The sequence below is a fragment of the Aedes aegypti genome, chromosome 2 (assembly GCF_002204515.2).
Source record: "Aedes aegypti strain LVP_AGWG chromosome 2, AaegL5.0 Primary Assembly, whole genome shotgun sequence".
Classification (NCBI taxonomy): Eukaryota; Metazoa; Arthropoda; class Insecta; order Diptera; family Culicidae; genus Aedes; species Aedes aegypti.
In genome coordinates, this window is record NC_035108.1 from 364,267,652 (window position 1) to 364,285,689 (window position 18,038).

The 18,038-nt window shown below is 35.8% G+C and overlaps 1 protein-coding gene across 1 annotated transcript; it reads left to right on the forward strand.

Moving 5' to 3' along the window:
* The first annotated feature begins 14,868 nt into the window (after positions 1-14,868).
* LOC5578646 (cytochrome P450 4d1) lies at positions 14,869-16,696 on the forward strand. Its single transcript, XM_001663937.2, has 4 exons — positions 14,869-15,125; positions 15,191-15,574; positions 15,637-16,269; positions 16,332-16,696. Exons 1-4 carry the CDS (start codon positions 14,963-14,965, stop codon positions 16,670-16,672), a joined length of 1,521 nt encoding a protein of 506 aa, XP_001663987.1. The 5' UTR covers positions 14,869-14,962; the 3' UTR covers positions 16,673-16,696.
* The last annotated feature ends 1,342 nt before the right edge of the window (positions 16,697-18,038 follow it).

Here is an 18,038-nt window from a genome sequence, read left to right on the forward strand (position 1 = left end):
TAAAACTATTTGAAGTCAACATCAACAGCTAAATATTATTTGTAGATATTTTAACGACTTGGAGCCCAGCCACAGCTAAACTTTAAGCAAGTTAAAAAAAATGTGATAACTCTCCATAGATTGGTCATTTTCGGTAGTCAAGGAACATGCGTAAAACCTTATTACTGAACGAACCTTCATGTTTGAAATGCTTCTTTTGGAAGCAATGGTTTTTCGTAGTCTCCTAGAGATAATTAAATAGCAGGCTAGGTTTCTAATGCAAGACCGAATATAAGTACCGTTCTGTATCAAATTCCGAACATGACTCATATTCCGAACAGTGACGATTTTTTTTATCTTTTAAACGAGATTTTCAGCCCTGGGCTAGTTCATCTCGGGACCTTACTTCCCTTCCTAACCACTACAACAGGCCCGTCCCCAACAGTGACTATTTCAAAAGTAAATATTTATATTTTCACAACTTTTGAATGTAAAGTACCTAAATTATGAAAGAATTGATCGTAATATGAAGATATTCAAGAAAGTCGATGAAAAAACCGAATTTAGTACTATATCATTTAATTCCACTAGAGTTTGTATCCTTTGACAGATACGCGTATTTCGACCTCAACTGTAAGGCCGTCTTCAGTGTCGTGTACTAGACTCGAGTCGTGTACTAGAAGTCGAGTCTAGTACACGACACTGAAGACGGCCTTACAGTTGAGGTCGAAAAACGCGTATCTGTCAAAGGATACAAACTCTAGTGGAATTAAATAGTATAGTACTAAATTCGGTTTTTTCATCTACTTAAAGGTATTCTACTAAACAGCTCGAAGATTCATTATCATATTCAAGTAGTTTTCTCGAAAAAAACATGAAATTTGAATGTTCAAAATATGGTTCATGTTCAGAATTTGAGACAAACAGTACTTATGTTTTGTTCATCACAGAAAATGAATCAATTATTACAGACAAACAGACGTAACATTCTAATTATTTTCATTGCACAGCAGAATAGCACCCAATTCTAATATTTGATAGTTGGCCGACGGACCACTAGGGCGGTCGCATCGCTTTTGCTCGTGTTTGACGTTTGCTCACTACCGCCACCTAGTTTACGATTGGCCAAATGAAGTATTTTTAGCATTGGGCGTAAATGTTCATGTGACTATGTTTCAAATTGATAATTATAAGTTGTTCTAGCTGTTACGTCTGTTTGTCTGTGCAATTATGATATACATTGAGCGCTCCGTTTGAGGTAATTCTCTGTTAATGTTCTGAATAACGGGACCTTTTAACTTAGTTGATTCTTCCGGCTATTTCTGGTTTTGAACCAGGTCGCAGTGGTGGTCCAAACAGAAATAAAGGAGGTAAAGTAATTAAACAATTTTGTTTTGATTAAGGGGTGAGTTCCTGAAATAGATACCTAGGAAATTTTTGGAGGGATCACCAGTTGAACTAAACAAAAAAAAAATAACCGAAATTATTGAATGATTTCTCAGATTAAATTTTAAAGGATACTATTGGAGGATTACCTGGAGTTATTTTGAGATAACCAGAAGTTTTTTCTGACAAGATCCTCAACCAAAACGTTGCATAAAGGTCGAAAGTTGTTTTTTTTTTCTCTAAATTTCTACAAACCCAAATTTAAGAACTGGTTTCTTATGACTTAATGATTGTATCAAAATTAATCCCGAAAAAATCTGAATTTTAAAATAATATTTAAATATTATGAATAATTGTCAATTTTAACAATGTTGTTCTATAATGGGCTCCGCAAGCCATGTAACATGCAATCCCCGAAATAGATATCATTGTGCTTGTGCTGCGAAACAGCTTGCCACTTTAAGGATTCAGTCTTTTTCTCGTAATATGATCAACATTTAAAGACCACTAAAAGTGGTAACAGTAACTAAACAATATTTGATAGCTACCACTATGGAAACATTTCCAAAATTTTTGCTTGAATGTTTCAAATCGTGTCGAAAAGTAGGTTGAAAAATGGACCTGGTTGAAAATGACTCAATGCTTGGGTAAAACGCCATTTCGTATGGAAAACTAAGAGTCAGCAACCAGGCGTTGCAGAATTCGCTCTCATTTGAGAATGAAGCACGATCAAAGCAAGCAAAGAAAAACATCCCATCTGTTGCGGTCCACGATCGTCATTGTATCGCAAGGTGTAACAAGTCTGATAAATGGAAGCAGCGAGCGAGAGCCCCAACGAGAGAGCGATGATAAAATCCATTTTTCCCGCTTTACCGTTGGGGATAGGAGTTTTTCTTTACTGGCACGATAAACAATCCACGAACTTCCAATAACAACAGTGTCCCCCAGGCTTGGAGCAAGTTTAGAGGGGTTTTATCATGCACTACTATCCCCCCAATCTGATCAAACTTGTAGCAGTATACGGTAAACAGTCTCTCATAATGTGCAGCATGTTATGATAATTACAGAGAGCGATACGTGAGAGATTCTCTCAATTTTCTCAGGATTCAATCCCTGGTCAGCAACCAAGCTCCTCCATAAGTTTGATCAGTAGCATGAAAACGCTTATTCGTCGATAAAATCAGCGCAATGCTTACTACTTAGGTAAAAAAAAGTGATAAATAATTTAATTTTCCCGGAAAATTAGCGGTATGAGTTTATCTCTAAGGCTCGAAAGGTAAACATGCTTAGGTATGCTTAGGTAAACATATATTGACGTTTTTGATTTCGGCAAATAATGCAAATTGAATCTTATTAAGTGTGATTTTATGAGTCGGGCCATATTACCCCATCAGTGCGTATTGGTCCATGGTCACCTAATTCAATTCTAGTGTATTGTATCTCCCATACGCAAAACTCGCGCTCTATGGTTCAAATTATCTTCAAATAGGTTTGGTTTTCAAGAGAAAGGAATACCGTTAAGCTACCACACACCTTGCATTTAAGAAAAATCTGCACTATATGATTCTTCAAAATAACTTAAAGCAAACTAGAATATCACTACAACGCGTGCAATTATACATTGCAATTGTTCAAGGAAAAAATCTAAAATGCATAACAAAAAGTTACTCAAAAATTATGTTCACTAATGTCTAGTAAAGGTCGCCTCGTGCCGTTCTATGCTACCATTCACCTTGCGTATAGCTTTCGTCATGGATTAATTTCGTATCTTGAAGGAACGTTGGGGGTGAGACAATCGTTATAGGAGGTTTGACTGTATTGTCCGAACCGTTTCATATCAACTCAAAAACTAATAATGAAGTAGTTTAATCACGAAATAACAAAAAAATCCAATATTACCCAAAAGTTTCATGCCTTTTACACTTATGCACGGTAATAGGAACCATACATTTTGAAAAGGGTCCATTCATTGTGCATTTGTGTTCCGACTGAAATACAATAAAACATTCTAATTTGCTTAAAATCTCATGGTTCATACGATGAAATACATATTACTAGAAGTATCTACACATCTCTGTCACGAAAGTATCCTTCGATTTCTTCAACAGACGCTACACTCATATCATTGTTCATAAACCACGTTTTAAACGGTCGATTTAAACATATGGTAGGTAGGCAATCTGCAACGTGCTGTGCTCGCATCGTTTTTGTTCGGATTGTTTTTGTTCAGAATTGGGCGTACATGTCCTTGCGCTTTTGAATTTGATCGCAATTTGTTCTAGATGTTACGTCAGTTTGTCTGTGGTATTACCGATGGGAGGTTTATGAATAAATGTTGCCAAAGGCAATGTATTCCTCATACTAGAAACAATCTTTTTCTTAAAATGCTTCAACAAACAAGTTTGAAGTTGTTTTCTAAAACTTCTCCCCAACTACTTTGTTAATTCAAACATATTCTAATTAACCCTCACGCTTTTCGGCGAAACATTGTACGCCCTCAAACGGCCGTGTAATGATTCCGGTTGGAGCTGTTAACTAGAACCGTAATTTTCCAGTAACCCATCCCATTGACATCAAGAGGGCCAGTTACACTATTTAGCCCGCTCACTTGATGGGGTTGTTGGCAAAAACTGCCCAGTGCTATTATCACATGTAGTAACCCAAAGCAGCAATATAATGTGGTTTTAATTTAGAGATACGACAATGACGAGGATGATGGCGAAGGCATCCACATTTGGGAGAGGGTTGAACTATAAACCCGTAGGCACTATACACTGAGTTCGTATAACACAGTGCTACACGAAATGGAAACAAAATTCTGATTAAGATTTTTAAAGTACGCACCCATACTAGCAAACCTCTTTTTTGGATTTTGATAGTTAAGCCAGAAATTTAGATTGAACATTTGAATTGCCTAGTTCTAATTGCCTTCCAACCTAAGGAATTATAATTCTAAACTTGGATTTTCTGATGATATGCATTGCAATATAAAACATAGAATATGCAGTTCATACTTGAATACAAATTTATACTAACAAGCTAAATTGAACATAAGTAAGGCTAAGTGAAGCCAGACCTCAAAACTGTTGCACTGTGTAATGGAAGGAACATGGTTCCTGTTCAGTTGATCCCCAGTGGATAGTGGAACCAGTAAGGAGGAGGGTAAAAGTTGTCCGTTTTATTTTATCCAGAAATCTGAAACTGGAACTCATTGCCCATAACTGGCCACTGTCACAACAAACGACGGGCGGATATGTACAACAATGATTTCGGTGTTTTTGCAGCAGCATGGGTAAAGGGTGAGTAATGAGCCACATTTTTCTTCGGTAACATTCTTGACATTACGACTATCGGGGGTTAGATGGGCAATGATATAGCCTTCGAGAAGAGGGGGATCGTTTTCATAATGGTTAGTGCGGAGTTGTTACTGGTCAATGGATCCTTATGGGATCCGGGGTGAAAAATCACAGCTCAAATGTGGCCTGACGGGTGTCAATTTATTTCCGTTCCACTTTACATCCCATCTGCCGATGCACGATTGAATGTTTAATGATTTATTCAATGTCCGGCAGAGTCAGTAGTGAGGGAGTGAAGCTATCACTTATTCCATAAGCCGTAAAGCATCGACACAAAGTAACGGAACGTGTTTGATGTGAATTAAATAGAGCATTAAATCAGACCCGTCACTGTATCAAAATGTAACATATTGAAGCCGTCCCCTTCGGGTATTTTCCCTTTCAAAAGCGCCAATATTCCGCTTTTATAACCGGGGGGCCACTTGTCACACGGTATGATGGAATCATAAATAAACCAAATGTCACCTAGGACTTCATTTTTATCACCCGACAAAGCGTTCATCATGTGTGATGTGTGAGGATCCAGCTTACATGGCAACACACTTTGCAGAAAAGGAATCCGTTTATGGAGAAAAAAAAAGTGAGGACTCGCTGGCGCGTATGTCATCTTGTTCATTATCATAAATTATAATTTCATATGTGGTCCCGCGCCAACGGCAAGTGCCTTCGGTTATTGAATTAACTTTTGTTGGTATGGCGCATTGTCTTTGTAGCATAGAAGAGAAGTTACTTCACTGTTGATATGTTAAAATCATTGTTCATTATCTTTAAGAACATGAAATCATGCCATTTATGCATACCTTGGGCCTATTTTCCTATACAGTTTTCAAGCTCGTGGCTCAAGCTAGCTCCTCTGAGTCTAAAGGTATTAAAAAGTAGTATTTAAAATGCAGTTAGACTCTTCGAAATATTTACCCTATCCTTATCATTGTTCAATTGAACAATTAAATATACTAGATTGTTGTTTTGTAGTCATTATGTGAGTCAAAAGATCATATAGAGACTAAGCTCCCTAGCAGAAACTAATAACAGATAATAAAAAAAATTGTTACCTAGTTATCGAAATAACCGGAGCTCCAAAAAGCCAAATTGTAGAGTTCTTCTAGTTTTCAAAGTAAACCATCTCCATATTAAAGTAGACTAAGATTGAAAGGCCCTTGGCCGGCTATATAATTTGTAAAAACATTTGTACCCCCAAATCAAATAGTAAATTAAACACGAATTAAACCAAACCTAGTTATCATCATTTGATAACTTAATTTGTTTTTACCTTGGTTAAATTAATAACATATCAAACTTTAATTACATTATGTTATTATTGAGTTTGAGTTGATAACTGAATGTTTGTTAAAAATGAGTTAAATATTTTCGTCAGGGGTGAGCTCTTATTAAAATGGGGGATTTGCATAAAATGGGTATGATTCCAATCCGGGTGGCCATCAGAACCACTTTCATTCAATTCTTTAGAAAACTTTTGCGTCTTATATCTGCCCCAGATAACCAAAAGTTGCATAAAAATTAGAGTTAAAACTCGTTTACTTGTACAAATTACATCAATCCCGTTTAAAACGGTGACGGAACCCTTTGCGTGACGAGTTTCCTCGCATAAAATAATATTTTCTGCATTCATTAGTGGATTTTGTATCGTTTCGTATAGTACAAAGTAAGTTGAATCAATTCATAGCAGCAGTCAAATAAACTTTGCTATCATAAATTAAGTCTCATAAGATTACAGAAGATTTCGCCATAAAATCTATATACTCGCATTGCAAGTCGACTTTCATCACGCGAAATGTGATTTGGTGTAACGTACATTCTGGTTATCTGGGGTGTCTTATACATCTATCTATATATATATAAATAAAAATGGAATGGTGCTTGTATGTCACGAAATGGCTCACGAACGGGGCAACGGATTTGGATGATTCTTTTTCCATTTTCTTCGTCAAGGGTTCCGACGTGTTTGTGTGTATAAAAGTTCCAGGATGTTCACCGGGAAAGTAGGAAAAACGGGACTGAACGGAACTGTCATTTTGTATGGGACGATTCATAGCGGTTTTCAACAGTCTACTTGATGGCAAGACGAAGTTTGCCGGGACCACTAGTATTCAATATTGATAAAATAGCCATTCAAGTTATTGCGCAAAACCTTTGGTTCACCTACGATGCATGGAAATCATTTTTGTTAATATTTCTTTCAGTTTTCGACCGATTTCAAAAGTCTATGGCATATTTGAACGTAAATAGTGAGGTATATATATGTTTGGTATGAGATATCACAGAATCTTCGTGTTTCAAGAACTTAGTTTTTAGAACTTAGTGCACCCAAACTAAGGAGTGTATCGAAAAGTAGTCGCAAACATTCTAAACAGTCTCTAAAATATTGGATTGCACCTAGAAACAATTTTTTGATCAGAAATGCTTTACAATGTATTTAAAAATTTTGGTGTGGTTATATTGTTTCAATAAAGTGGCATTTTGTAGGGGAACATGGTCCAATTCGGACCTAGTAACAGTTTTTTGGCCAAATCTTTTCAGCACGATGTACGGCATGAAAAGTTTTATGTTTTCTTGAAAACCTCATTTAGCGCGCGTACTTTTCTCTCAGAGAGTTTTGTGATATCTCCTACCAGGACATGGCTAGACATGTTTGAACAAAATCCTCTAAAAGGTCCGAATTAGACCAACCCTGTTCCAATTCGGACCCCGCATGTTCTAATTCGGACCACCCTATATTTTATCGTTTTTCCCTATGGTAGTTATAAAATAAAACTCCGATTTGTTTGGTAGGGGAAGGGGTGGTAAAATGAACACCTTAAGGAAATCATCTTGTTTCTGTTAGAAAATCGAGGAATTTGAATTTTCTATCGCACAACATCAAAATAGGGATGTAATCTATAGCAGCCACATAGATTCAGACTAAAATAACTGAATTTTCACATATTTTTATCGCAACCAGAAAACGATGCAGATGTTCATTTTACCTGCACTATGTGGATTAAATGAACAGCGGTTGGTGGTAAAATGAACACCATGCAAAAAACGTGAGAAAAACAAATATGTCTGAAAATTTTCATTTCCCCACTGAAAATACATCCATTAATGATTGTAACCCATTCAAAAAGAATTCTAAAGGTATCAGATTTGACATCATATCATAACGATATTCACCTCACTGAAAAACCTATAGTCTTCCAAGCTAAAAGTTACGTCAGTTCTAATTTTCAAACGTGGTTTTCTAAAATCTTAGATTCGTTGATATTTTCACTCCAATTGACCTACGTATCAACTCAAACACTCAGATTTATGCTCTAAATCGTCCGTGCGTGATAAAAAATCATCGAAATTTGTTTTTTCTCGATAAAAGGCACGGTGTTCATTTTACCACCCCTGTTCATTTTACCACCACTCCCCCTATCAAAGCTATTTGAACTTCTTCTATAAGCGCAAGCATAAAACATTAACGCAATGCGTGAAAAAATCTAATTTTTTTCGAGTCAGAACCAGCTTAAGTAAAATGTGGATTTCATAAAATTAAAACATTGGTGAAATCCTAAACTGGTTCAAAACAGAGTACAGTGAACTTTCCCCAACTCGATTTTTTACTGACCATCGTGTTTGGCTATATCGAGATAAAGAAAATAAATTTTGTAATTATGGACAAGTTGACAAAATACATTGTAAAAAGCCATTTTTGCTTAAAATATAGTAAAATTTCAACATATATAGAATCATATCGGGGACAGACCTGGTGTAGTGGTTAGAGCACACGCCTCTCACGCCGAGGACCTGGGATCAAATCCCATCCCCAAGATATTCACTTATGATGTAAAAAATTATTGTGACGATTTCCTTCGTCCTTCGGAAGGGAAGAAAAGCTGTTGGTCCCAAGATGAACTAGCTCAGGACTTCAAATCTCGTTAATAAAGATAGAGAGGGAGGGAATCATGGTATGAAAATATCGGGTTGAAAAGGTGAACTTGTTCGGGAAACTGAAAGTGACAGCATCGAGTCTTGGGACTTAAAGTTGGAGAAGTATCGACATACATTTAAGGGTCAAGGTATGCTATATTAAAGTGATTATTATCATGTTAAACAAACATTATATCGGGTAAAATAGAGTGGATTGTATTGTACTCAGCACTCGTAAACGTTTTTTTTTTGCCTCGTATTGTCAAACAAAATTGGATAGCTGTATCCAAAATAGGCAGTGATATTAATGGAGATGTTTTTCAAGTAGTTGATTTATTGATTCCTTTTTTTGGTGGTCTATCGTATTTCATAGATTTTTTCGAAGATTTTTTCTTGACCCCAACAGAAACAAAGGCACCATCCATCAATATTACAACTTCTGTGATTTTCTGGCAAGTTGAGAAGACTTTCACGGGTTTGAGTTTTTGAAATAGACTAAATGCTTGTTGGAAATCAAGAGGTCCGTATTGACCATATCAAAAGGTCCAGATTGGACCAATACACATTTTGAGATGTTCAAACTAGTTGAGCACAAACAGTTCATAGACATTTCAAAACCATGTGGTCAGATGGAAGCTTATCCTTGGGGGATTCGATTATAAAATAACACAGAAAGATTGGAGAATTATTGACAATTACAGAAGCTTGGAAATAATGCTAACCGATAGCACACTAGGGCACTTCAAAACAACATAGTAATATAAAAAGCAAACGAAATATCTGCAAAGCCTTAAATTTATTGTGTTAGATCCAAGCCAGACGGTGGCTAGAAAAACGGTACACATAATTTTTAAAAGTAGCACCAGTATTGAGAAATGCTTGATGGTTCGAATTAGAACAGGGTCCGAATTGGACCACCTTCCCCTATGATAATTTTGCAAATTACTTAAAGATGTCGATGAAAATCTTGCACACCTCTGAAAAAATTGATGTGTTGATAAATGTGTTAAATTTTTGTGTGCCACAACTCTTATGACATAGTTTAAAAAATATTTGGAAAAATAAATTAACAAGCATTTGAGAGCAAATACAAACATCAGAAAAAGTCGATTTTGAAGGACCTCGTTTTTTTTTTATTTTTTCTTTCTACACGATTATAACGAATAAAAAAATATTTTTTGATTGTAAAAGTTTCTTTGCATATTTATGAAGTAACGTAAGCAACAAATGGTACTGTAGATAATCACCACTGTATATGACAGAGCTTCAAAAGTTGATTATACAAAAGTGACTTTCTAAAACCGACCTCATTCCAATATTTGAGCTTTTTTGGAGCAATAATTTATTTTTTTTGATATCCGTTTTACGTGCTGTGTGAAGTAAACATATTTTCCGATAGAATAAGCTTCTCATCCCATTTTGTTTCATATAAATTTTGTTCAATACAAATCATCGAATCTTCAGAAGACACTTCAAAAATATAATTTTGTGCAAGATTTTATTTTCTATGCTTTGTAAACCTTGTTGTATTTATATTATGACTGCATATTAACCCCTCTACCGGCAGCTTCATTTTTTCCCGCAAAATTCAAATTCAAATCGTTATAACTTTTTTGTTTTTCAATATTTTTGCACCATTTTTTCACAAGCTCTCAAAAAACTCTTCTAGTTTTAGGATCTGTGTCGATATTGATCATTGGTCATCTAGTTTTGAAGATATTCCAAAATTTCTTGGGGACCGACCCGTAACTAGAACTCCCCATTAATTTCTCAGGCTACAGAATTTTATTCGTATTCGGATATTTACTCTTCGAAACAATACATTAATGAGAGTATGTTGTGAAAAAATTAAGCAATTTCGTCTTTAAGTAATGACCATTTAAGTTTCTGGAACCTTGCTGGCCAAATAAAGATCTTAAAAACTTCAAAAAACATCATATCGTAATTTTCAGATATCTCCAAAAATACTGAACCGATTTGTATGATTTTTTCAGAGAAGCTCCTTATTACCTGGCATTATATAGCCCATATTTTATTTTTTTGATAAATTGATCAAAAACAGAATGGCCGCCAAAGACATTTTACACGGAAAATGTCGGTCCCCCAAGGAACATCGGAATAAATTTAAAACCAGATCACCAATAATGAATATCGACACGGATTCCTAAACTAGAAGAGTTGTTTGAGAACCTGTGAAAAAATGGTGCAAAAATATTGAAAAACAAAAAAGTTATAACGATTTGAATTTGAATTTTGCGGTAAAAAATTAAGCTGCCGGTAGAGGGGTTAATCAATATTTTTTTAGTTGCTTCAATATTTGATGACATGATGGAGATTTGCGTGAAAAAAGCTTTTAAAAAGATGAACTATGCTCTGAAATATACCGTTTTGAATGTTTGCGACTACTTTTCGATACACTCCTTATTACGCGATGACTTGCATGACTATTTTATTAATATTTAACAGTTTTTCAAATGTTCCGCCAAACTTCCGAAGCTGCTCTTCAAACAATATAAGATGAAGGTTGTACTGATGCACTAATTTGAGACTTAGGTCGATTCAATTCAGAGAAAATCAGAAGTACATTCTATAATGTTCGAAAGAATACGAATAATCTATAAGACTCTTGCATTTCTTGTATAAGTACGATATTATAGAATATTTGCTAATTTATATTGAAATCCTGCATATCTTAAAAATGCAACATTTCAACACAAACAACATTGTACATGTAACGATGTTATAGAACGCTTGTAAGGTATTTAACGCAGAATTATATTAAAAAGTAGCTTTGAGCGAATGGCCGTTGTGTGTACTTTTTAGAACTTCACACGATCAACGCATATAAAGTTAAATTCTTCCACTTTAGACTAAATACCGAAATCTTTTCATGTTAGTTATTGAAATTGTTACATTAAAAAATAATTAATGTCGTATATTGACACATTTGTTCGGTAATCCAATCCGCATGGTTCTTAAATAAATTAACTCATTGCACGTGGTAAAGATGGATAAATTATTGGTGGACCGAATCCAGAACTCTTGTATGCCAGAATTTATTTAAATGAATTAACGAGTATTTAAATTAATATTGGCCAACGTAGTTCTTGGCTATGTATCAATAATCGGACGACGTAAGTGAAAACGATCACATCAATTTTACAACCATATTCCGCTCAAAACGTAATTGGCTTCTAGCAACGAAAATACCAAGAAACCCATTTCGAGTAGCAGTAGTGTAGTGTAGTAAATTGAACTCACTTCCCTCAGTGTGATAAGATGACCGAGAGGTATCGTACCCAGGATTCACTCGGTGGACCACGGCTGCCCAATCTTCTGGAATCACGGGCCAAATCTCAGCAACAAAATTTGGTGGCGGGACACATTTTTTTGTAATCCACAAATCAATCCAATTTTTAAAAAAAAATAAAAAAGGGCGCATTGAGGATTTATTGAGAACTGCGCCCAGGATTATGTCATCTAACCTTGATTTTTCGGAAATCTTACCCTGAATTTCATAAGACTGGAGTTCAAGTTTTTTTTTTTTTAAGAAAACTACTCAGAGTCATACATGGTCCTGAAAGTCCTGCTCAGGATTTTGAATGAGTCGTGTCCTAAAATTTGTGAAAATACTCAACAATATTTTGAAAATTGTGCATAGTATAATTTTAGAACCTTGTCTTAGATTTTTTGTAATCCTTTCCAGGAAACTGAGAAATTTTTGTCTAGTATTTTCTATGAATCCTGTTTCGAATTTTATCAGAATCCCACCTAAGATCGAAGGACTGCCCTAGTCATGATTATGTACCAGATTCTCTGCCTATTAAAGTTGAAAACTTTTCATACAAGTTTTCACAATTTCCTATTACACATCTGCTCGCCATTATCATTTAACACTTCCGCACAGATTACTTACTTTGCTTTTATAAATCAGCAAAAAAAAAAATTGAGCATAAAAAACGTGTGGCTGTTAATATTTGTGTTGAAAGAATATGAATTGCTTGGAATGAATGAATTGTAAGGATTTAGAAGGAAATTGAAACAATCTTGCTTTATATCAATAACTCTGGCAACTCTGGCAAAGAAAGCTCTCGGTTAATAACTGTGGAAGTGCTCATAAGAACACTAAGCTGAAAAGCCGGGTCTGTCTCAGTGGGGACGTTAATGCCATGAAGAAGAAGAAAAAACTCAATTTGGGAAAAAATGCCACTTGGTGCGGTTTACCAGAATCCCGACCATATAAAGACTGTTATGTCTTTATTTTTCAATATGTGATGCACCAACTTCATATATTTCAACAACATTTTCGAATAACGTGTGTTAATATTTTATGCATAGCAAAGTATATATTAAAACAGGATTGTTGCGATGAAATAGTTAGTTGTTTCGAAACTCCATATAGTATGCTTTAATAGGTAGTTTAGTGTTTATTCTATCGAGGATACTGCTGAAGATTCTGAAAGGAATCTATCCAACATCCTCCAGGATCCTGTCCAAGATTTCCATTAAGGTGAAGATGAATCGAAGCAAAACCTCAAATTTTCAAGAGCACGGATCTGGAGAACCGAACACCCGTTTGAGCTGAAAACTTAATCGATTGGTCACCACCAATGATGTTGTGACAAATTTTCCCAGTATTTCACTTAACCCTGTCCAGGATTTTGCTGTATGTTTTGTGTTAATTAATGCATTTCATAATATCCAAGTGAGATTTCGATTAACCCATTTTAACAACAACTATTGTTAAAATTTGATAGAAATTCCGTTTTTTTTATTAAGTTGTAAAAAATAGCTTTTCCATTACTAACTTCAACTTCAAGCTAAACTTTTTAAAAGAACCGCTGTAATGGAAAAAAAGTGAAGAATATCCAGCTACTTAACATTCGCGATATCTGAAATTGTGGTTGAAGTTTAGCTTGAAAGTAAAATGAAAAAAAAAGAAAAAAAAACTTCAACTTGCTAAAACTATCAACGGGCCAGATATGAGAAAAATCTCCCAACTCTTCTCAGGCCGCACAAAATGAAAACGTGAGCCAAATGCCTGGAATTTTCAATTCTGTACTGACTGTTAGTTCTAGAAATTTATTTAAGAAATACCATATTCGCATAGTCGACGTAAGCGCCAATGTGACCAAAATGCATTTTTTCATTGACATGCATTTTTCTACCCAATAATACACTGGTTGGACATGCGAACAGCGCTTGACATGAGCACATACACCAGCTTAACCGAAGAAACACCCAGTTTGCGAATAAACGGATAGTATAGCGTATGAACCAGGTTGGTATATAACCTGGTGTTTACGTCAATTCATCCATATAATCGTTCCTCAAACTCATTAATTAACGGATAAACGACGTATGCGTTTGCAGATGACAGAAGTAAGGAATTATTCAATAAGTCTCCCCAATCAACTATTGAATTTAAATCTTTAGTAAATGCACTGATTATTCGACCGAAAAGGTTGAAATCTTCAAGAATGCAGCTGGGAACAAAAACTCATTTTCCCAGCAAAGTACTGGGCAGAAAGCTTTCCTTAATCACCATACTTAAAAGACACTATCTAAAATCCGAAATATTTAAAATAGTTTACACGATATGCTAAAAAGTTTTATTTATAATGCGAAATATTTTAGAAAAAGCATAGAAAATATATTAAGCAGCTTCGCAGGAGCACAATCAATGAATCACACATTAACCATATTGACTCGTCATCATAAAGAGAAACAAGTGAAAAAAAAGATTTGTTTTGGTTTGAGAGACATACAAGCCTACATAGAGATTGAGAAACGCATAGTCACGATGATGCTAACAAAAAAGCTTGAAAAAAAGTGAATCCAGATTACTTTCTTATCTCTTTGGTGATTCATCAGCAATATGCGTATTAGAACCTATCGCAACATAAACTGGAGATCCACATGTCTAGTAATATAAAACTTGTCAATCTTTCACCATTCGGTTTTAGTTAAGAATTTAAAGGATCTCATGTTTGGCAAAACCTAAAAACGTGATCTGATATATGCATGCTTTATCAACCCAAAACATTTTAGTTCTCAATTACTTCTTATTTTATAGACGATTGACCCATCCAGGTAAAGTTTCTCCGAACAAAACAAAAAAAAATCTTCTCTTGCTTTGAGTTTGAACTTCAGTGTTTTTATCTTGACACCTATACCCCAGTGCCATATAATACCCGTTATCAATGTGGCTGATTACGCTGCCAGTATTAGGTGACCGGGTAGCGTGTACTCTCTGCAGAGTGCTTCTCGATTAGCCACGGTGTAGTTTATAAACGACCGTAATCGCAACTGGACTGACCGCACAAAAAATGTTGCTTATTCTAACGCTGATATTCGCCACCGTTGGCTACGCTCTGTTCAACTACCATCGTCAAAGACAGAAACTTTTGAATATTCGATCGCACTTCGATGGACCTGATTCGCACTATCTGTGGGGTACGTTCCCTATGTTTATAGGGAAGACCATTCCGGGTAAGTAGGGTTTTTGATTTGAATGTTTGTGCAACACCAACGATAAAGCTATGATTCACTTGCAGACATTTGGGACATCATCACGGATTTGCACAAGAAGCATGGGGAAGATATTGCAATCATTGCGGCCTTCAACGAACTGGTGATGGACTTGTCCAGTTCGAAGAACGTGGAGAAAGTTTTGCTGGCAAAGTCTATCAAGAAGTCGTTTGCCTACGATTTTTTGGAGCCCTGGTTGGGAACGGGGCTGCTTATCTCTACCGGTGAGAAGTGGTTCCAACGTAGAAAGATTATCACTCCGACGTTCCACTTCAGTATGTTGGAAGGATTTTTGGAAGTTTTCAACAAGGAAGCTAATATCTTGGTATCCAAGCTGAAGGCTAAGGCAGGAAAGGATGAGTTCGACATCTACGACTATGTTACTCTGTATGCATTGGATAGTATATGTGGTAAACTGAAAGTTTGTATAGGTAAAGTTATCGTTTATAACTATTGCTTTTACCCTTTTAAGAAACTTCAATGGGAGTTCAAATTAACGCTCAAGATGATCCAAACAATGAATATGCGGTGGCAGTTAAACAGATGAGTACGTTTATCTTACGGAGAGTATTCAGCATTCTGCGGACGTTCCCATCATTATTTTTCCTGTATCCGTTTGCCAAGGAACAGAAGAAGGTCATTCTAAAACTGCACAACTTCACGAACTCAGTAATTGATGCGCGAAGAGCAATGTTAGAGAAGGAAAAGTCCAACAAGAACGTTACATTTGATCTTCAAGAAGAAAACATGTACACTAAACGAAAAATGACCTTCCTGGATCTGCTGCTGAATGTTACTGTCAATGGAAAACCTTTGAGTCGAGAGGACATTCGCGAGGAAGTGGACACCTTCATGTTCGAGGGTCATGACACAACCACTTCTGGGATTTCGTTTACTCTGTGGCACTTGGCCAAGTATCAGGATGTTCAACAAAAACTGTTTGAGGAAATCGATCGTGTCTTGGGCAAGGACAAAGTCAATGCTGAACTAACAAACTTACAGATTCAGGAATTGGACTACCTTGACATGGTGGTTAAAGAATCACTGCGACTGATTCCACCAGTTCCGATCATTGGACGGACTCTGGTCGAAGATATGGAGATGAGTGAGTATTAACACTTTGGCATAGTCTTTACGCAATTTAACGTTATTATCACATTATTCTAGACGGAGTTACCATCCCAGCAGGAACGCAGATTTCCATAAAAATCTACAACATTCATAGAAATCCAAAAATTTGGGAAAAATCAGATGAATTTATACCGGAACGATTTTCAAAAACGAACGAAAGTAAACGAGGCCCTTATGATTTCATCCCGTTCAGTGCTGGTTCCAGAAACTGCATTGGTCAACGATATGCCATGATGGAACTCAAGGTCACAATTATCAAACTTATTGCAAGTTTCAAAGTTCTGCCAGGTGATTCAATGGACAAACTGCGTTTCAAAACTGATCTTGTTATTCGTCCAGACAATGGGATCCCAATTAAGCTAGTGGAAAGAATTTGAGTAATAAACCAAACTGAACAGATATTTCGAAGAATCTTTCCAATTTGGGGAATTCCCTTGTAACCTATTTTTCGCGTGACAAGTCAACCTAATTTACTCCTGCTTCTCATCCCGTTGTCAGCACTGTTCGCTCTAATTAGTGTAATCCTTATTAATTAGCACAGCAGCATTTTTACGCTTCCTTACATCAACCAACGCAACGTAGCGCCAAACAAAACTGTTTCGGAGATCCCATCCGCCGCAACCATTTCCAGCGTGGTAGGCGTTCGGCTGACTATGGTGACCTTACTTGGTTTTCATCGCCGCCGACAGGGCTTCCTGGCGGTTCAAGGCTGAAAGCACATCTTCCGCTGATTAATACCAGCCCTTTGAGACTCATAACTCATTTACTTAACATTTTCTCATTTTACGCCATCGCCATTCTCAGCCACCATCTCCGCATCGCCCTGTCCCGTTGGACCTACTTGAACTACAAACTCGATTATTAATGGTTTCCCTCGGTGTTCCTGTTGGCGTCCTTCCTCCCCTGGCACTGTGGGACAGAAATCAAAATTTTGCGACATAATTTCAAACCATTTCATAATGAACAAAAATAAACCTAAAAATAAGAATGAAAATGTCAATATTTGAGGTTACTTAGGTTCTGAGAATATCTGTGAGCATTATGAATTTTAGAAAAATATATAATAGGGTAAGTGTACCAGTTATGGACATAGTGGTTCCCTATTTGGCCATACGTGATTACTTGAATATCTTTAAATTTTGAAATGTTTTGTGTGTTGTAGTAGTAAGATTTAAGATATATCTTGATGTTAAAACATTCAAAAAGATTAAAAATGTGAAGGTTATCAAAATTTTGCATATGGCTAAATAGGGAACCACTATGGCCATAACTGGTACATCTTCCCTAATTACTTTTTTGTGGAAATTCGATTATATTTCTTATCACAAAGTAAATTGTCAATTTTCAAAGATATCTATCGTGCATTTCAAAGTATTTTGAAGATACCGTATGAAGTTACTGATAAAACTTTAAAATGCATGAAGCATGTGATCATTATTGTGTGGAATGTTTGTAATATACTTATTAGAAATGTTATTATTATTTCACAGTATATAGTATAGGACAAAACATTTGCAACTTTTTTGATTTTCCATACTTAATGGTCAAATTTAGAGGGTTAGATCTGATTTACCCCTTTCTTTCCCACAGCTTTGTTCGACAATTTAACAGTCAAAATGGCGTATCTGGAAAAAAGTGCTTGAACGAAAGTTGTTGCAAATAATCTATTATATTCGAAATCACTATAAAACATGTTGTTTGTTCTTTAATAGTTAGTTGATTGTTTCTCAATAGATTGACCCT

Excerpts from the sequence above, each read along its gene's own strand:
- LOC5578646 (XM_001663937.2), top strand. The coding sequence starts at position 14,963 with ATGTTGCTTATTCTAACGCTGATATTCGCCACCGTTGGCTACGCTCTG. Across the intron at positions 15,126-15,190 it reads TATAGGGAAGACCATTCCGG|ACATTTGGGACATCATCACG; the intron begins GTAAGTAGGGTT and ends ATTCACTTGCAG. Across the intron at positions 15,575-15,636 it reads TGCATTGGATAGTATATGTG|AAACTTCAATGGGAGTTCAA; the intron begins GTAAACTGAAAG and ends TACCCTTTTAAG.